The sequence below is a fragment of the Pavona decussata genome, unplaced genomic scaffold (genome assembly GCF_977016875.1).
Source record: "Pavona decussata unplaced genomic scaffold, jaPavDecu1.1 SCAFFOLD_46, whole genome shotgun sequence".
NCBI classification, from domain to species: Eukaryota; Metazoa; Cnidaria; class Anthozoa; order Scleractinia; family Agariciidae; genus Pavona; species Pavona decussata.
The window spans coordinates 630,705-652,449 of record NW_028145468.1 but is presented as its reverse complement, the minus strand read 5'-3'; the positions used below and the strand labels follow the sequence as shown (position 1 = coordinate 652,449).

The window sequence follows — 21,745 nt, the reverse complement described above, 5'->3', positions numbered from 1 at the left end:
GACCTTGTCCGCGATAATCTTTTCAGGAATTAATATTTAATAATTGAATAAGCTACATTTTAAGCGATTTTTAGTTAACGAGCATGGATTTCAAGTTAGCAAAAGGCACGACCGTCAGCTCCATGTGCAGCCTTACACTGATACATGTTAATCAACGGACAGAGCTCAGCCGATCCGTATTGGGAAAAACTGTGCCGGCCAAGGGCCGTACTCAAGACAGAGGGCACAGTTTTTCGCAATACTCACCAACCTTGGCCGGTGAATAACATTTTTAGTTTTTTTTGCAAAAGATAACAAGTCCCAGGTCTTGTAATAAGTCACGCAATAAATCCGCTCGGGGTCGTGGACGAAATCGAAAAATTCCGCCCGCACTCGGAGCCAACCAGATTGCATGATTTACTAGACTGCAAAAGAGTCGTCGTTTTTTTGTGAATGCGCGAATTCTCGCGCGCGAAGCGCGAGCCTACCACGCCCGCAGGGCGTGTGAGGCGAGAGAAGAACCCTTCCATATAATGAATTCGTCCTGACCTGGGGGTTGAAAAATGTCGTTGAGGTGTCAATCAATTGACAACTCCACTACAGTAGGTGAGAAGGAAAATATTCCTGTCGATTTTCCTGGCATTGAAAACATAACTCCCCAGCGGAACAGAGCCATTTAAACTTCGGTTTTCTCTAAGAAGTCGGTCATATATATATGATCGAAGCGACCAAGAAAATTTGGTGAAGGTTGTTTCACGTCGAAAGGATTGGAAGGCTGTTTTCAACATTCTCTTTAAAATGAAGGAAGTCCTGAATGTTTTGTCCAAGGCTGTTTAAGCGGTGATCTCCCGAATAGCGGTTAGAGTTTCAGCACAGGTGTCCCAAGCTTACGTTTAGAGAAAGCGAAAAATTAATTATCTATTGTATTCATATATGCGTCACGGCTGTGTGAGTTGGAACGTGACCTTTCATCTTACGCGGTGTTAGGTTACATGAGAACCGTTGAGAATTTGAGCGCTTTATAAGACGTTGTATGGGGAATAAAATATCGTTCATTTAGAACGCTAAATACATTAAAATATCCTCATTTTTTACGTAAGATGATTAAAAAAAACTCACCTCTTGTGTGTCCGTAGTGCTTTTTCGATATTTTCGCTGTTTTGGGCTTTTTATGCCACCACTGTTCTCTCCTTCATAAGACTCCGTCTTTAATATGAAGGAGTGAAAACCGCGAAAACAGCGAAAATAACGAAAAAGCACTACGGACACACAAGAGGTGAGTTTTTTTTAATCATCTTACGTAAAAAATGAGGATATTTTAATGTATTTAGCGTTCTAAATGAACGATATTTTATTCCCCATACAACGTCTTATAAAGCGCTCAAATTCTCAACGGTTCTCATGTAACCTAACACCGCGTAAGATGAAAGGTTCAAAAGGCCACGTTTCAACTCACACAGCCCTGACGCATATATGAATAAATAGATAATTTATTTTTCGCTTTCTCTAAACGTGAGCTTGGGACGCCTGTGGTTTCAGAGTCAAAACGAAGTTGGCAAACAGCCGCTATCTGCTCTTCTGTTATGCTTTTCAGCTAACAGATAACAATGATTGTCGGCGTTCTCTATTCCTTGATCTGATTTGTTCTTCGCCAAAACAAACAGTTGATAAATAAGGCTTTTACCAAAGCCCGTTGGCAGCACACGAAATCAAGGAGCGACTCAGCAGCTTCCTTCTGCTCGCGAGCAGATCCGAATCATCATCTCTGATGAGGAGTTATGAACATGATTTGTCATCTCACGTCACAATTTAGCAATGGGAATTTCCCGTTGCTCGAGGAATGGGAAATTCGAAACGAATTTAATATATGCAAAGCAGACAGTCGTATTTTTAGCATCTCTCCCCAGTCTCACTCTACGTCTCCACCCTCACTCCAGACCTTTCGCATGACGAGACCTCGCATTTCGACCAAACGCAGAAATACGGCTGTTTTGCAGTCCAATGATTTACAGAATTCCGCCCGTTTGTGTTCTGAGGCCGGGAAAGGGGAAAGAGAGAAACGCCCGTCCTTAACATTTGCAAAATTAGTGAGGACCTTACCAAGGTTGGCCTCCCTAAAAGACACTGTTGTGGCTTAGCTCGTCACGCAATCTTTCCTCCCAACAAACCAACGGTTGGAAGTAAAGATTACGTGACGAGCCAAAAGACGGTCTAACCCCCTTAGGTTGACTTTTTAAGTACCCAGTATAACCTGATTAAAACAGGATATCTCTTGCTTTGTCTCGCTAAATACATCGAGCTGCGGTCAAGAAAAATCTTCTGAAGATCTTCTACGGATTCTAAGATTATTTGGTTTTTTTAATTCATTTATTTTTTTGGAACCATTTTCATTTCGTAGAAGGGATCACACGTGCATATGTGTCTATGTGGTTGCTGTGCCTCTGATCAACGCATGCTCAATTCAAGGTTTTAGCGTTTCCTCCAATGTTGACAACAGACAGCCCAGTTCCCTTTTGCATGGCAGGAATGCCAGATTTTGCGAAACGAAAGAGGAAGCAAAATTGCTGTTGTGGTGTAAAATCAGTGTCTCTCGAAAATAAGAGGATTATATATGGCAACTGGGAAATTCCACTGGATGAACTTTTAAAATTCACTTCAAAATCAGTTGCCTGTGGAAGCTCCAAATGTCTGGCTTTGTCTGTAGTGACCTCTGTAGGCTCTGTAGGCTCTGTAGGCTCCCGGCCTTGACAGACGTCGTCTGGGCTCGTCACGTAACGTTCTCCCTCTACCACGATCGTTGGTTTTGCGTGACGAGCCCAAACCGACAGCTTTAAAGAAACAAATAACACCCCAGTTTCGCTTGTTGTGTCACGACACGTCCTCTGGGATGCTTGCAGAAGCTTTGGAGACGTCTCCTATTGCACTTTTTAGAGCGTCACAAAGGTTGAAATAGGCCGGGAATAGGAGACGTCTTTACGAAGGCGACACGTCCTCCTGACACTATTCAATTTCCGCGTTCGTTTTCTAGACACCCCAACATTTAATACATTGAAACATTCTTAGTAGAACAGTACATATTAATTTGACAGGATGTTTCCCTTCACAAACCAAAGGTAAAATACAAACAGCAACAGATGATGTACTACACTCTTAAAATAGTTTTCAGTTGAAGATCCGTATAATGATAATGATCAACTGACACCAGATATGATTTCATTTACATACTCCGAAGTTTAAGAACCAAATTTCATGACTCGTTCTTGTTTCGACTCTAAAGTGTACCGTCGCCAAGTGCTATACCGAAGTGGACGAATGAATCAAAGGAAACGATTTGTTTTCGGTCCCATCTTAAGCAGCACGATTGATATAATAAACCTTCAATAAACAGACGCAAATTTCTGACTTGAGTGTCATCTAGTTTACTTGGAATGTCAGCCATAAATGAGGATAAATGGGTCATAAATGCGAAACCAACGTCAGTAATAAAGAATACTTACCGTTTCCGCTTAATATATCGGAGTAAACTATATCAGCAAGCAGCAGTTATTAGTATTATAAGAAGAGAACTGTTGCACTGAAAATGAACAATGCGGACATTTGATAGACTTTCACTTTCGACTTCAAGGCACGACTTATTTGTCTATTTTCAGCCATCACGTGTTCAGATCACGCGATTTTAATCATGACACATGTCAACGCTTCTCGGCGACATCTTTTTGCACCATTACATGTTTACTAAAATTCCGCGAGCTTGTTAGAAAACCAGATCTCATAAAGAGTTCCTTGAACAGTGAAAATCGCATAATTTAGAAACTTTTATTCTTGCGGTAGAATCTCGCGAGCGACTATGTTCACGTGAAAGATAGCGTGACGTTCTTCTTACTCTGCGTGCAGGACGAAAGTGACGATATTTCCTAGAAATGACAAGGGCAAAGTCTCGTTGTTTGTTGTTACAACCATGTCACGCTACACATTTCTCTGTTGAATGCACGCAGTCAACAACTTTATGCATCATAGTTACTGCGTTTAGCGTTTAGAGAAGACACAGAAGTTAAGTGCCAGGGAAAATCTTTATCCAATTCCTGATTACCGCATTTGGGAAAAATAATGGACCTGAAACGTTAACAAGATCAGTGTTACATTGATCACGTAAAACGATAAAATTACATTTAATGAATGAAGGAAGAACGAACGAATGACTGACTGATTGACTGACGGAAGAAACGAACGAATGAAGGAAGGAAGGAAGGAAGGAAGGAAGGAAGGAAGGAAGGAAGGAAGGAAGGAAGGACTGACTAAAGGAACGAACGAGTGAAGGAAGGAAGGTTGTGGCTAATTGAAGAAACAATGAAATGAGTAGCTGTCCTGGAAACATAGGTTTTCTTTATTAAACTACCCTGAAACCCAGACATTTCAGTATTCCTGGTCACAGAAAAGAAAAAAATTACACTTAGATTGAAAATGGCAATTAAAGTTTAATGCTATGTCGAAATTCCTTGAGCACATAATTTTAGAAAACGCTTTAAAAAACGATTCATGTAAATTCTTAGAACGCGTTCGATTGACTGTATTCCGGAATGTGAATAAGCGAAACAGTACTTAGATTTACGAAAACATTTCTGCAAACATTCGCCAACACATGATCATTTTTAAAGAGCGATTTTGTACTCCAGCACAGTCGAACTTTCGCTAACGGACACCTTCCGTAGACAGACACCTCTCTTAAGCGGACATTTTTTCTGGCCCCAAGGGTGTCCGTTTACGGGAGGTGTCCGCCTACGGAAGGTGTCCGTGTAACTCCAAAAACCTCTTATGAGGAATGTCTTGTCATCATTGTATGTATTCCTATTCGGGAATAGGGTCAATCGAACGAACCCTTGATAACAATAACATTAACAATAACAATAGCAATAGTCTAGTGGTAACACACCAGTGTGAACCATTTGCTTGTGTAATTTGAATTATATTAATTTAGATGAGGTCATATTACGAAGTTTACTTCGGTTCCGCGGGTTATACTGGAAAGAACTCAGTAGTTTATATTAATTATGTGAACCACTCCTCTTTTTCAGTCAATTTTCTTTTTACCGGTAATTCCAGTTAAGCTTATATAACAGTGAAAAGCAAAACCTGAGAAGAGAATTAACCTGGAAATGTTCGGAAATACTTTCAGATTTGTTAAATCTCTTAGGAAGAAAACGAAAAAACAGAAAAGCCCAAAGTTCTAGGAAAATTAAAAAGACACAACATTACAAATAACCACAATACAAACGTCTCCTTTTCTGACGAGGGAAATGACACTATTTTATATAGTAGGGAGATTAAGAGTCGCGTTTACGGCAAACGGCAAACCTGAGATTCACGTTTATCTTTTCTTGAAAAAGTGAATACGTAGATGAAAAATGTACAAAATAATTCCGGCCTTTGATACTAAAGTAAAACTACTCAATTTTACTGAGAAACTGAAAACAGCGAGCGGCAATTATAGGGTAAACATAATCACGAGGTCCTCGGTCAATTCTGCCGTTTGCCGCGAACTCATGACCTCACGGGACAAGATCAGACCTGCGTGGATATGAATAAGGGCTCTGAAAAACACAGCTTGTACTGTGAATGGCCTGAGACATGTTTGATCCATCACCGTTTATTCAAACAACTAAAATATTTTAGAGAAGAGATAGTCATGTGACCGCAACTTCAGCATCAGTGTTTGTTCTAATTAATAATTATTATCTAAAAAAGAAAACTATAGCTAAACCAGCCACAATTGGAATCAATACATATTCGCTTGGGATTCAATCCTTATGAAAATTAAAGGTTAAAAATAGTGGAACGAGCCACCCTCCCCCCTCCCCACCTTAGATCCACCACCCTACAAAATATGTCATGTTACGATAGCTTTAAATGGGACGACTTACCGGGAAACTGCCATTGATTTGAATTTGTGCATAAAATCCTTGGCGCCTGTCACCTATCTTTTAAGCGTTTACTAACTTTCGCAAAGGAATGAGGATCTCAAGCATTGAAAATGTTGCTAAGCAAGCCTGTTTTTACCCGTGACGTTTATTTTATTCCATTGAGTGATCTTCGGATGCAGGGAACCTCACGACGCAAAGAAACAAACCGTAGCACTTGTTCTTTCCGGAGCACCTTTTTAACGAAAAGGAAGGCTTGTACAAGAAGTCACTCAGAAGGAGAGAAACAGTAAAAACTGCAATGGTAGTACAATGGACGGATGACAGAGAAGATTTAGTATTGGCCGATATTTGGCCAAGACGATCGAAATCTACATGGCCTGAGTAGGAGTGACAAAAATATAATGAAGAAGCTGAACATATAAGTGGTGAATAAATGAATGGCGTTGCGCCGTGGTTTTGATAATGTTTTATATGACAAGTTTGTTTTTTGCGTTTACTTTAAAATGCGTCAAGTGCTTGCCAACTCGTTCAAACGCACTGACAAAACGGAATTCACTTAAGCGGCAAAACTTGCTGCACGAACGAACTGTAAGTCTTACTTGTTAAGATTATTTATATGATAAGGGGGTTAGTTTCTAAAGAAACTGCGTTGCTGCGTCAGTGGGGAGTAGAAACGAATGCTTGGTTGTATCAATAGAGTTGATAATTAAAGGTAAATTGATCACCGTAAAGATGTTTGTTATGTTATCTTTTATATGACAATTTTTTTTTTCGCGTTTACTCCAAAACGCGTCAAGTGCTTGCCAACTTGTTCAAACACACTGACAAAACGGAATTCACTTAAGCGGCAAAACTTGCTGCGCGAATGAACTGGAAGTTTTACTTGTCAAGTTTTTTTTATATGATAAGGGGGTTAGTTTCTAAAGAAACTGCGTTGCTGCGTCGGAGGAGAATAGAAACGAATGTTTGGTTTATCAACAGAGTTTAGAATTAAAGGTAAACTGGTCACCGTAAAGAGATTTGAGTGCTGATGTTTGGAGCGTTAGTCCTTTGTCGAATGAAGGGCTATCGCTTGAAAGTGGCCAATTAACCTTAAGTTATCAACTCTGTTGATAAACCAAACATTTGTTTTATGCAATAAGTTTTGTTTCTACGTACGTGCATACGACAAAATTTAACAAATGTTTTTCCTTTTATTAACAAGTATCTTTGTTGAAAAACTGGCATGCCATGCATTCTTGAACAATAAGATTCGTCAAGAGACAGGTATCGAGCTAGGGAGATGCTGACTTGCTTGTAGCAGCCAACAAAAGAAACTTGAAGGAGCCTCTTCAGTCGATTACACTGACAAATATGACTTGTTATAAACACGTTCACTCTTTACATGAGATTAAGTAAAAATTTTTAGAAAACGTTTTAAGTAACACTTGCTCGTGTGAAAAAGACTGTGTTGCGGCCACCAAAAAATTTTCAAGTTAGTTTGTCAGTTGTTTAGACAGGTAAATACAACTTAGTTATCAAGGAAAATTGTTTGGGAAAAATTTTCACCTCTCACGCACGAACAAGTAAAAACTGTCACAAAACAATTGTCACGGAGAACTAATTCGTATGGAACCAGCGTAACTTATACACGCAAATATTTTTATAGTAGAGAGATTTAGCATCGCGTTTACAGGGCCGTAGCCAGTATGAGGCAAACCGAGGCACTTGCCTCAGTCATTGTTGACAAATTCACAAACAGTTAAATAAGTAAAAAAAAAAAATGTTAACGCAACATGATATTATGTTGAATGATAACGCGAATCAGGCAGTGCCCTGAATTACAGGTGAGAAAAATTAAGCAAAAATTCATGCCAACTTCCCAAAGAAAACTGTCTTGTTTTCATGTATTTTTCCGCCATTTCTCGAGCCTTCTGTCTACTCTGTTATGAGTGAGAAAAATCTATGAAAATGCAGTGTCTATCAACAGCTTTTTTCAAAGAAAGCGGAAAGTAGTTTCTCTCATAACATGCTTTCAGTTCTTCTCAATAATCGAACCAAAATTTAACCTTGTTTTGGCATTACTAGACGTATTCAGCGAAGCAACTTTGTCTTTCATTCCATCTGGTAGAGATGGTGGTGTCAGTGAAAAAGCCACCGGAGATGGTCGGAAAGAAGTTAATTGTAGAGGCAAAAACCGGACAGGCGGCAGCACCACTAAGTACAGGAAGCTGTTCGTGCGAGCGCAGGTTGAGCCCTCTCCACAGGTTGAAGACCTGGTGCCGTTAATCGATGGGCTCTAACAGGCTGAATGGCCTTGCATTAGCCTATGTCCACAGCGAAATCCCTGTGGACCCGCTCGAGCCTCTACAGCGGTGGCATGCTAGCGGGCAGAGGCGAATCGCACTGGCATTTAACAGCTAACTTCGTTGCCATTTAGAAATGAAAATCCTCAAATGAGAACGGCCGAGACCAAGTTTCATGAGCCTGCCCCCCCCCCCCCCCCCCCCCATAAACCCTTCTTTTCACGAGATCTCTGGTCAGCAAACCTGGTTTAGGTCGTTGTTATCTAAAGCCTTCCTATAGAAACAAACAGCCAACAAACACATTAAACAGCCGCATACAAGAGCACAGAGCCCATAAAGTAGCATTTAAATAGCCCCCTCCCCCCCCCCCCCCCAAAAAAAAAAAATTCACCTCGATCTCTAGATCTAGATGACCTTAAGGGCTCTTAGCAGAATTTTTGTCAAATAAGGTTTGATCCCAGTGTTTTGTTTAAACGTAATCATCATAAAGACCCTAAATTGCTAAGCCGGGAATTAAACCATGGATATTGCCTCAGTCATTATTTTTTTCTGGCTACGGCCCTGGTTTATGTGTTTTACCTTTCACGTAAAGTAGCGTGAACCTTTTGACTTCAGCTGGGATTTTGTGAGTTTCGATGTTTTGCGATTTACTGTGGCGAGCTCATGAAGAAAAGTGCGGTAAGGAGTGAGTTATAAAGGATTTTTAAACATGAAACTTAATTTGCCCTAGTAGAAGTTGCCGGAAAAAATTATTGGGGTACTTTTTTTCCAACAATCAACTACTTATAATATGTATAACAAAAAAAGGAAGAAATACTTACATAGTGCTGACGTAGACGGTAAACGGGGAATAGCCTGTTTTCACGTCAGTAGAAACAGCAACCGGCAACTGGCAAACGCGAAAAATGGCGGGTAAATCGTGGTCGCGTGGTCATTTTTGCCGTTCGTGTCTCACGTATACGCGATGCCAAATCTCTCTACTGGAACTGAATTCAATAAAACAACATGCTCCTGTCCGACAGTGTACGTGTGGATACAGCTGACGACGACGAGCCTATTTCTGTAAATCAATACATGGTCGCCAGGGCACCACGTCATTAAAAACTCTCGCGCTGGCGGTCCTGACGATTTACCAAACTGGGTCCTAAAAACATACGCCGATATCCCTGCCGTTCCCATCGCTGACATCTTACACTGCTCTTTTCTCGAATGCAAAGTCCCTATTGCTTGGAAACTTGCTGACGTCCCACCTCTGCCCAAGGCCTCCTCAATCTCAGACTTCAATAAGCACCTCAGACCAAGATCAACTTGTTTATGAAATGGGTGTTCTTATGCTCGTGACAATTGTTACGTCACCAAGGTACATAACGACAGGCGTATGGCCTGATTCGCGTCCAATCCGGGCACCTCTGAGAATGTTTGTTTGTGATAAGATATATATTCAACATGATTTTAATGATCCAAATATATTGGAAACCAATTTCGAACTTAACGTCTTTACACTGTAAACTACTCGAGGTGCTGTTGATTTAGTTTTTGATATATCATCAGATAAGCATTTCGCTGCATGAATGACCTGTTTCCCACTTGGTTTACATATTCATTTCCCGGCCTTCAGCCAACCATGGTCATTGACTCACTCAGTAATTCCAAACTATGTAGAACTATTCCCCAAGGTTCATGCTTCTTCGTTTATTTTCAACTGAGGTTGTAGGCTTAAAGAGGTCGAACGACTGACATACTGATGCTTTCGGAATTGCTTATAAAGACCTATAAATGGATAAATGGTTGACCACCAACTTGAGTAGGCGAACGATTGTTTGAATGCAATTAAATGCAGTGTAATTTGCGAACTCAGAGAAGGTCGATTCAACCCCCTATAAATGAGTCCTCGATATTCTGTGCTTTACTCTTGTTGTTTAACAGCTTTTGAACTTGCTTAGCACAGGGCTTATTAATCCAGATTTCTATATAAACGCCTGAGTGTAGGCCACTCAGGCCACGGTCTGAGTGGCAAGAATTGCGGGAGGAGCCTCTCGAAATTTTTATCAGCTGATAACAGGTGATATAAATGTCGTCATTAAACCGCTGAGTAATGGGTACAGATTTTAAAAAACTAACAGTTTAGAAAACCTATCACCTCTATGAGTAACTACTCAAAATTTTCTGAACGAAACAAATAATGCTAATTTTGTCCAAAAACGGAAACAGCTTTCTTTCTTCTTTCTTTTCTTTCTTTTCTTTCTTTCTTTCTTTCTTTCATCGAAACATTTCAATTGATACCTTACGGGTTCAAAACTTTACGGAAGCTTGAATAATTGAATTTAGCATTTCCTGTATCCTGCGCACAGACGTAACTATAATTTCCTTTCAGAGGAACTTGAAGAAGAGATCCGGCTTGTTACCACTAAGAGGAAATAGGAGACGCTAGTTTTCCTGGCGTTTGTAAGATCAAGTTTTGAGGTTTAGTCTTCAGTTTTACTACCACGAGAGCCTGGAATTGGTGTCACAATTATGGTTATTCGTGTAGAGGAATGAGTATGTTCTGCGCCTTATAAAATGCTTTGGTATCCATGTTTTGTGAAACAAGTAGCTTTATTTACAGGATCGTAAAAAGATAGTTACAATATTTGTAAAACTGTCAAGTTTATAAACTTAAAGAAGAACAAAAAATTACATCATTACGAAAGAAAGTAACCGAATGGAAAGCATTAAAACCCATTAAACTAATGTTTCTCGTATATCGTCTGCGGTATTAGAAACAATGATCATTCAGTATTGACTCGGACCTATTATAAGTCAGTCAACAAGCACTGACCGACAAACCTGACCAATTTTTACTTCTTTCATAAAATATGTTTTGAAGAAACTACAGATGACAACAATTTGTTTGGTAGGCTTCATTATATGTGCTCCACTGAACACACCTTGATAATCTATTTGAGTTCTTCAACAAGTGCTACTTAACTTAAATTGATCTAATGTGCACCTTGTGCATGCAAGTACACTTCAAAAAAAAGGTTCACGTTTAAAAAAATTGTATGCTATGACTGTCAGGCTATAAAACAGCATCCCAGCCCTATGTATTTTATACGACACACCCCCAGCCTCAAGGGTCATACTGTCCAGACACGTGACTTGAGTGGAGCTCATACGCAAACCACTGACCTGTGTGTGGTGATGTAACGTAACGAGTAGTTCCTATATTCTGATAGTGACAGTCGGCGAGAAGCGAAACATGCAAAAGCGCGCAGAAGTCACATCCTCGCGCGATAACTCGACCCGCGTGATCGTAGAGAACTAGGCTTTCAGTTTCCGCACAGTTTGGCATGTTTAACGTTTCGCTCGACTATGCTTACGAAACAACATGTTGTGGTTCAATTTTTATTTCTATTTCTTTTATACTCATATGCAAAAACAAAGGGAAAAAATATTGAACCCAGGATAAAACTGAACCGCAACAAACACACTTTATTGTTGTGATGAGCTTGGAGCATGTCCAAAGAGACTTGGCTCCTTTTCAATCTTGGCCTGGGCCGGCGAATGACCTCATCATTCAGCAGAATAATTTCTCGCGTGAATTACTTTAAATAACTGTTAAAATCTTTTAATATGTATGCGGCGTATCTAGCGCATATCTCACGTGGCACGCCGAAGCATTATATATAAGAATGGGATATGCATTAGATTACAATTAAAGTTTTCAAAAGCTCGAAGTTAGCCAAACAAAACCGGAAGAAATCATGACAAGCTTGGCCATCCTTTTATAAATTTTCATTTATATTTAAAATTGTATTCCATCCCGAAGCATTCGTTTTCCATCGCAATTAAATACTTCTGGTCCGAACTTTACAACACAAAATCCAAGTATTCTCATAAAATCGTACAAACCATGGTTTGACCGCAGTCACAGCAATTGGCAATCTGCAACTTTCTTACTTTTATGTTTCTTACATAACCGTTCCAAGTTGCGTTGAACAGTGGCTACAACACGATGCTCAGGACCATGTTTATTCATCAAAATAGTCAGCGCACGCTCAAAATATTCCTTCGCCAACTCCAGGTCTCCTTGGTCTTCGAATAAACGAGCCAAGTTGTTATAAGAACTGGCGACATCGACATGTTGAGCTCCCAGTTTTTGTATTCGAATAGCCAGGGCACGCTCATGATACTCCTTCGCCTTATCCAGGTCTCCTTGGGCACGGAGTACAGTAGCCAAGTTGTTATAAGAACTGGCGACATCGACATGTTGAGCTCCCTGTTTATGTATTCGAATAGCCAGGGCACGCTCATAATACTCCTTCGCCTTCTCCAGGTCTCCTTGGGCACGGAGTACAGTAGCCAAGTTGTTATAAGAACTGGCGACATCGACATGTTGATTTCCCAGTTTTTGTATTCGAATAGCCAGGGCACGCTCGTGATACTCCTTCGCCTTCTCCAGGTCTCCTTGGTCACCGAGTACAATAGCCAAGTTGTCATAAGAACTGGCGACATCGACATGTTGAGCTCCCAGTTTTTGTATTCGAATAGCCAGGGCACGCTCATGATACTCCTTCGCCTTCTCCAGATCTTCTTGGTCACTTAATACATTAGCCAAGTTGTTGTAAGAAGTGGCGACATTGACATGTTGAGCTCCCTGTTTATGTATTCGAATAGCCAGGGCACGCTCATGATACTCCTTCGCCTTCTCCAGATCTTCTTGGTCACTTAATAAATTAGCCAAGTTGTTGTAAGAAGTGGCGACATTGACATGTTGAGCTCCCTGTTTATGTATTCGAATAGCAAGGGCACGCTCATGATACTCCTTCGCCTTCTCCAGGTCTCCTTGGGCATGGAGTACAGTAGCCAAGTTGTTATAAGAACTGGCGACATCGACATGTTGAGCTCCCAGTTTTTGTATTCGAATAGCCAGGGCACGCTCATGATACTCCTTCGCCTTCTCCAGGTCTCCTTGGGCACGGAGTACAGCAGCCAAGTTGTTGTAAGAACTGGCGACATCGACATGTTGAGCTCCCAGTTTTTGCCTTCGAATAGCCAGGGCACGCTCATGATACTCCTTCGCCTTCTCCAGGTTTCCTTGGTCACCGAGTACAGTAGCCAAGTTGTCATAAGAACTGGCGACATCGACATGTTGAGCTCCCAGTTTTTGTATTTGAATAGCAAGGACACGCTCATGATACTCCTTCGCCTTCTCCAGGTCTCCTTGGGCACGGAGTACAGTAGCTAGGTTGTTATAAGAACTGGCGACATCGACATGTTGAGCTCCCAGTTTTTGTATTCCAATAGCCAGGGCACGCTCATAATACTCCTTCGCCTGCTCCAGGTCCCCTTGGTCATGGAGTACAGTAGCCAAGTTGTTGTAAGAAGTGGCGACATCGACATGTTGAGCTCCCAGCTTTTGTATTCGAATAGCCAAAGCAAGCTCGTGGCACTGTCGGGCGTGATGAAACTCAGCCAGTTCTTGATGAACAATGCCAAGAAGGGAATTGGCTCTTAAAGCATCTCCGTCTCTATCGATGCCATCATGCTGAAGTAATTTTAAAGCTACATTCAGGAACCCTTTTGCTGTGTTAAACTCGCAATTGTTAATACATATCTTGCTAAACCTAATGAAATAATGTGGATAGCGTCTTATATTCAACGTCAAGTTTTCGACGACTTCAACTATATCGTCTCTGTTATAAGTAGATTGAATATCTGTGCATAAAGACTTTAAATGAGGGACAACAGGCCTGCTTTCAGCAACAAACTCAAGGTCAACTAACGAGTTATTATCTATGAAGAGAGAAAAAGATGTAATCGCCCCATGATAGATTTTGCAATTTTCACAATCCGAAGAGTTTTGAGTTTCAGATTTGATCACATAGCGCACAACTTGGTGTGCGCGAACGAAGACATTACTATCGTCCTCTTCCATTAACAGCAGTTGGCTTCTTTGAATCCGCATTCGAATCATATCGTCATTGTTCAATTCCTCATCTGCATTCCGAACGTAGTTGACCACAATTTCAAGGTTTAATGGTTGTTGTGAACAGAGTGAAAGAAAACTGAATGTGTGATTTAACACTTTGTCTGATAACATCACATTTTTCACGGCTAATGTAATCGCTGCAGTCATGGATTTTGGATAGCTTGCGTTTGTCTCAGAAAGAAGGCTCTCGGTGTCAGCACGCTGGCCTTTGTCTAGTTTTTCCAGGTAATCTTTCCAGCCATATTTCGAAGATGCTTTGCTCTTTCGAACTTGTTTGACAAATGTAGCGGCACTTGCTAAAGCAAGAGGTTGATAGTCTAATGTCCGCGCGACTTCTGTTTCCATCTCACTGTCACTGATACCAGAAAGCTTGGCTAATAAGGCCGAGGCATCAGATAGCTCCATACCCTCGCTAACTGAGATGTGGCTGATGAAAGAGTTTGTTAAAGGGATGGAAGCAGTGTCCTGTGTTGTGATCAACATTTGTCCTCCTAACCACTGCTCGTTCCCAGGCTCTGGCAAATGAACACTTACTTGAGGTATGCTGGTAACATTGTCGACTACCAGTAGCCAGGACGTGTAGAGCTCAACTTTTGTGCTAACTAACGTCTTCAGACTTCCAATCTTCTCCTCTGTTCCTGAATCCTTAGAACTCAGGGTGTTTGCAACTGTATATTCTGAACACTTCAACAGTCGAGCGAAAGAGACAAACGATTCTAGTAGTGAGTCAAGACTTTCAGCATTAAGAGTCATTACAAATGTTGTGTTTGTGACTTCTTGGAAAAATCTCTTTGCGACGAGGCCGGCCAACTGAGATTTGCCACTTCCAGGATTGCCTGAGATGTAAAGGTAACTTAAGCGGCTTTTGTTGCCTTCTTTGAGTTCTTTCAGCTGTTGGGTTATTTTAGTCACCTCATTTTCTCGACCGGCAACGTCATGTGAAGGCTTGGGAGGGAGAATGCAAAATGACGAAACTTCATTCCGAAGCTGATCTTCAAGAACTTTTCTTTCGTCTTCTTTTTCTTGAAGTTCGGCTACTTTTTCTTGAATTTCTTCTTCTTTCTCTTGAAGTTCCTGATGGAGGTCGTCAACCTTTTTCAAGATCTTTGTCAACTCCTCCGTTGGAAAACCTCCCTGGTTTCTGATTTCCTTAATTCGCAAGGGGCAGAGGCCGAGTGCTTGGAATGCAACATCAACTCTAGTTATGGCATTATTAAACTCTGGGTCTGAGAGATCGCCTCGTGGGATGTGAGCAAATTCTTCATTACGAAATGTCCTGAGGTCATCTACATTTGACTTGACAACTGCGTTAACACCGTTGCCTATACAATCCGAGTACAAGATGGCGTAAAAGAGCATGGTGCAATCCCACTCAGCTCGATTTCCGTTTTTCATGGTCGCTAAAAGTTTCGCATTTCTTCTTTGGTTTCGCGGAGACTCCCTATTATAGAAATCCAATCCATTCCTTGGCTCGTCCTTCCATTCACCCAATGTAGTCCTGTAGCGGTTGTCCCATTCCTGTTTGAAGATTGTTCGGAGACCCTCGGCTAGTACATCAGTGGTGATATAGCAAATCCTGAAGTAGTTGAGTTGTTCATCGCTGAATTCTGTTGCAGTGGCCATATTCAGCTTGAATGACTTATAGCTCTATAAAAACAATACTTTGCTGTTAGAAAACGCGTGGTGGACTCTTGGTGGGTTGTTTCAAGGTCTGACGCTCTGTTCTACAAGTCAAAGCGAGGAACCCATCAAATCCAGTGTACGCAAAGCTAGAGAGGCATACCTCATCGACAGAGGTCAAACTATTGAACCCTTAGGTATTAATAGGAGAGATGAAACATGAACATTTTTCCCGTCTTTCATCTTTCTAAGTTATGTAATTAACTCATTGTTACGTATTTTGTTTTCGTCTACCACGTTGTAACGTTAGCTTATACTTATTTACCAGTTGTATTTTCAAATTTCAAATTGTAACGTTTTTGTTTATGTAACTCTAGCCTTTTTTCAGGTATCTATTGTAACTGTTTAAAATTGTAACGTATCTTGCCGAAGAGTTAGTCTCAAACATACCCTGAAGAAGAAAGGCCGTGCTTTTCGAAATATTGGAAAAGAGAGAAACGCCCGTCCTTAAGGTTACCCGGTACCTTTAGAGGTGTCTTCAGAGGTGTCTCGCGTCCAAGCGATGTAGCGCGTCCGGTTTAAACTGTAGATACCTGAACCCTTATATCAAATTAAAGTTTATACAGCTGCCTATCCAACTAAACCAAGAATTTTGAAATAAAATGAATTGCCGAATTTTTAGCGCTGTTTTCTCGAATAAATTTTTTTCACTTGGAGGAGCCACTTCAAAGAGCTAAAACTCAAAAGGAATTAGATCGTTTGCCTTCAAATTTGGACAGTAGCTAGTTTAACATATAAACAACAAAAACGTGTCTGCGAATTTTTTCTTTCGAATTATTTTTTCTCCGAGAGCGATTTTTGTACGATTACTCCACATTTTTTTCATCCTATTTCGAAAATGCTCTATAACTTTTCACTGCGATTGAATATGGCAAAACGCAGACACGTTTTTTTTAGCGATTTGGGTCCGGAAACTGAGGAACAAATTAAATTAGCAAAACAAAAATTCACTTTGACTTGTAGCTTTTAAAAGGTGATTCGGACGCACGCAATTAGAGGTCGTGAAAATTCGACAATTTATTGTATTTCAAAATTCTTGGTATGGTTTGATAGTCAGCTCTATAAGGGTTTATAGGGGTTTAGGTATCTACAGTTTAAACTGGACGCGCTACATCGCTTAAACGCGAGACACCTCTGAAAGTATCGGGTAACCTTAACGGTCAGTATAAAATGCAGACTGCAGACTGGGTATAAAATGCAGACTAGGTATAAAATGCAGACTGCAGACTGCAGACTGGGTATAAAATGCAGACTGAGACCAAAACCGTCTCTTCGTCAAGTATAGGATGTATTTTGAATTTTTCAACTTAACTTACACTAGTGTCAATCGCCTGTCAAGATCCTTTTCCATGAAATTGACATTTTTATATATTCTTTTCGAAAAGTGTCAACCTTGAATTGAAATAAACAGCCCCAAATCATGACGTAAGCAATAACGCGGACACATGACCTTTACTTTGCACGGCGTCGGCCCCTACGCCGCTTTGCGTCAACATGACATTGGTGACATCGGCAAGTGGATGTAACATAATGTTTTTTGAATAAAATATGTGTTCATGTATTGCTAGAATACTGAAGGTATGCAATGTCTTTGACATTATTTATTCAAAGAAACAAGTTAAAATCTGTCGATTTAAAATTGCTTGCCCCCCTCGGAAATCAAGTCTGTTTCCCTCCTTATAATATGAAAACCGTCATGGGCGTATTAAAATTGTTTACGAACTAATGCAAAGCGATTAATATGGAGTCTTCTTTGTGAAGAAAGGGCCTCAGGAAATGAAAGCTACCTAATCGAGATAAAGAAAACAAACTGTTGAGAAATGGGTCAAAAATATGGTCGATTTCGCGGGAGATGATCTCGGAAATGTATCCTGTATTTGACAAGAGATGGCTCTGGTCTCAGTCTGCATTTTATACCTAGTCTGCATTTTATACCCAGTCTGCAGTCTGCAATCTGCAGTCTGCAGTCTGCAGTCTGCATTTTATACTGACCGGTAACCTTAACATTTGCAAAATTAGTGAGGACCTTACCAAGGTTAGCCTCCCTCGAACACTCTCTTGTGGCTCGTCACGCAATCTTTCCTCCCAACAAACCAACGGTTGGAAGTAAAGATTGCGTGACGAGCCAAAAGACGGTCTGCGAGGGAGGCTATACCAATGCTAACCCCCTTAGGTTGACTTTTTAAGCAGCCAGTATAACCTGATTAAAACTGGATATCTCTTGCTTTGTCTCGCTAAATACATCGAGCTGCGGTCAAGAAAAATCTTCTGACGATCTTCTAAAGATTCTAAGATTATTTGGTTATTTTAATTCATTTTTTTTTGGAACCATTTTCAGTTTGTAGAAGGGAACGTTAACACACGTGCATATGTGCCTATGTGGTTGCTGTGCCTCTGATCTACGCATGTTCAATTCAAGATTTTAGCGTTTCCTGCATTGTTGACAACAGACAGCTCTTCCCTTTTGCATGGCAGGAATGTCGGATCTTGCGAAACAAAAGAGGAAGCAAAATTGCTGTTGTGGCTGTAAAATCAGTGTCTCTCGAAAATAAGAGGATTATATATTGCAATTGGGAAATTCCACTGGATGAGCTTTAATAATTCACTTCAAAATCAGTTGCCCCCGGAAGCTACAAATGTCTGGTTTTGTCTGTAGTCACATAACACTCTAGTCTCCTTCACAGCCTTCGTTTGAGCTCGTCACGCAACACGCTCCCTCCAACGGCTGCGAAGGAGACAAATAACGCCCCAGTTTCGCTTGTTGTGTCACGTCACGCCCTCTGGGATGCTTGCAGAAGCTTTGCAAACGTCTCCTATTGCACTTTTCCGTGCGTAAAAAAGGAAATAGGAGACGTCTGCACGAAGGCAACACGTCCTCCTGACGTTATACGCAACACGACGGCTGACGGAAGGGAATGGTCAAATATCGTCGTGTGATCAACATGACATCTTAGTACCTTCACATTTTTAGGCGATTGCGATTAAAACTGGTGTTCTCTCATCTGTGAGAACCTGAAAACCACGAGCGGTAGGAATGTTACAATCTAGAGTCATGAATACTTGGCCGTCATGTTGGTCACACAAGCACAATTTTGCCGTCCCACCAAATCAGCCGTCCTATTGCGTAAACTCGCTATTCAATTTCCGCACCATTGCTTTCGTTTTCTAGACACCCCAACATTTAATGCATTGAGACATTCTTAGTAGAATAGTACATATTAATTTGATAGGATGTTTCCCTTCACAAACCAAAGGTGAAATACAAACAGCAACAGATGATGAGATGATGTACTACACTCTTAAAATAGCTTTTAGTTGAATATCAATATACGTACTCCGAAGTTTAATTGAACCAAATTTCACGATTCGTTCTTGTTTGGACTCTAAAGTGTACCGTCGCCAAGTGCTATACCGAAGTGGTCGAATGAATCAAAGGAAACGATTTGTTTTCGGTCCCATCTTAAGCAGCATGATTGATATAATAAACCTTCAATAAACAAATGCAAATTTCTGACTTGAGTGTCATGGGAGAAGGTAGGAATTGTACTAGTTTACTTGGAATGTCAGCCATAAATGAGGATAAATGGGTCATAAATGCGAAACCAACGTCAGTAATAAAGAATACTTACCGTTTGCTAAGTTTCCACTTAATATTTCGGAGTAAACTATATCAGCAAGCAGCAGTTATTAGTATTGTAAGAAGAGAACTGTTGCACTGAAAATGAACACTGCGGACATTTGATAGACTTTCACTTTCGACTTCAAGACATGACGTATTCGTCTATTTTCAGTCATCACGTGTTCAGATCACGCGATTTTAATCATGACACATGTCAACGCTTCTCGGCGACATCTTTTTGCACCATTACATGTTTACTAAAATTCCGCGAGCTTGTTAGAAAGCCAGATCTCGTAAAGAGTTCCTGGAATAGTGAAAATCGCAAACTTTAGAAACTTTATTATTGCGGTAGATACTCGCGAGCGACTATATTCACGTGACAGATAGCGTGACGTTCTTCTTACTCTGCGTGCAGCACGAAAGTGGCGACATTTCCTAGACATGACAAGGGCAAAGTCTTGTTGTTTGTTGCTACAACCATGTCACGCTACACATTCCTCTGTTGAATGCACGCAGTCAACAACTTTATGCATCATAGTTACTGCGTTTAGCGTTTAGAGAAGACACAGAAGTTAAGGCGGGGGTAAACCTGAAAGCCGTTTCCATGCCGCTTAAAATCGGTTTAATGGAAATATTTCGTTCACGTTTCAAGCAATCCAAAAACTCTCTGCTTATCCCATAAATCTATGTTGTTGGGTGTTTTGTGAATTTTAGGTGAATTTTGGGTATATTTGGGAGGAGATAGTTTTTCTAGAAGGATTGGTTAAGTTAAGAGAAAAAAGAAATATTGAAGATTTAGTGAAGTTTTAAAATTAGAATTTGTAGTTATAATTAATAAACGGATACCAAGTTAGTCCACTAGTAATCTGGGGTGCTCTTGCGTGGGTATCAACTGTCTGTTGGTGTTTTAAAAATCATTTTCTTTCTTTTATCTCTTCTTCAAACCTCTTAAAATTCCATTCAAATTTACGTTTACCCCCACCTTAAAGGGGGACAAGAACATAGCTTTCTTAACATTTAAATCGAATTTATAATGCCAGATACATCCATTTGAAGTAGTTACAAGTGAAAACGCGCGGGCGAGTTCCAGTAAGAACGAAACAGCTGTCCACGGTTGCAGCCCTGTTTTGTCGGTTTCTGTCGGGTTGTTGTCTCGCAAAGTCAACTCTTTCACGTAGTATCAGCCTTGCAGTTTGTGTTACAGTTTATTTTTGGCTGATTAGGTCTCTTTTAGGTCCTACGTCAACTAGCAGCATTATCGTTCGCGGTCCTTTGCAGTTTTCACGTCTATAAAATTACTGTTTTCGCTCACAACTCTGACAGAAGTCTTGAACTCGTGGATTTCTTGACATCTTTTAGGTTGATGTCGATTACATTAAGGAATTTCTTGAAAATGTTCGTCTTAAGGCGGGGGTAAACCTGAAAGCCGTTTCCATGCCGCTTAAAATCGGTTTAATGGAAATATCTCTCTTTCACGTTTCAAGCAATCCAAAAACTCTCTGCTTATCCCGTAAATCTATGTTGTTGGGTGTTTTGTGAATTTTTACACGGAATGCCCGCAGGGCATGACGTGTCTAGGTTTCGGTCGGGTATCTTTTTCTTCGTCGTAGTCACAAATCGACAAATTAATTTATGCATTAAAATATGTCCTCCCTAGTGGGGATGTATTGTTCTGATTGTCTTCAACAAAAGCAGGCCAATCAAAATCTATTATTCGGCACATATCACGAGAGAGGGGACCCACTCATCCCTTCCTGTGTGACGTCAAATCATAATTTGATTTATTCATTAAACCTTGATTAAATTCTACCCTCTCCCAGAAGGGATTTATTGTTCTGATTGTCTCGAACAAAAACAGCCCAATCAAAATCTTTTATCGGCGCATATATCACGAGGGAGGGGACCCACTTATCCGCTCTACCTCTTTTCTAAAATAAAACCTAGCCTGCCATTTACACGACTATTAGTAAAAGAAACTTTACTATCGCATATAATGAACTCAACAGACTATTTTATAAACACTCAATTAATTTCATTTGTTTTCTCGTGCTTCGAATTGAGAGATAAACTTCTCTCCGGAAAGATTACTTCTACTGTATGAAAAGTTTAAAATAAGCAAAGACTTCAGTTACTTTATTTTATTTTATTTTAAGTTATCTTAAGAATTAGTTAACGAATCAATTATTAGCTATGAATAGCTTTTGCAATACTGTATTTGTTATAGTCATGCAAATAAAGCTTGTTGTTGTTGTTGTTGTTGTTGATGTGACGTCAAAGCAAGTCATCACTTCGA

The 21,745-nt window shown here is 40.4% G+C and overlaps 2 protein-coding genes across 2 annotated transcripts in view; both read right to left on the bottom strand.

Annotated features, from left to right (window-relative positions):
- The window catches only part of LOC146482336 (uncharacterized), an 88,514-nt gene that overhangs the window by 5,143 nt on the left and 61,626 nt on the right, over positions 1-21,745 (bottom strand). The window lies entirely within an intron of this gene.
- On the bottom strand, positions 10,753-19,512 carry LOC146482338 (uncharacterized). The gene is made up of 2 exons (XM_085107172.1): positions 19,463-19,512; positions 10,753-15,800 (listed from the first exon to the last, which is right to left on the bottom strand). The coding sequence occupies exon 2, from the start codon at positions 15,774-15,776 to the stop codon at positions 12,090-12,092; it is 3,687 nt and encodes a 1,228-aa protein (XP_084963298.1). The 5' UTR covers positions 15,777-15,800; positions 19,463-19,512; the 3' UTR covers positions 10,753-12,089.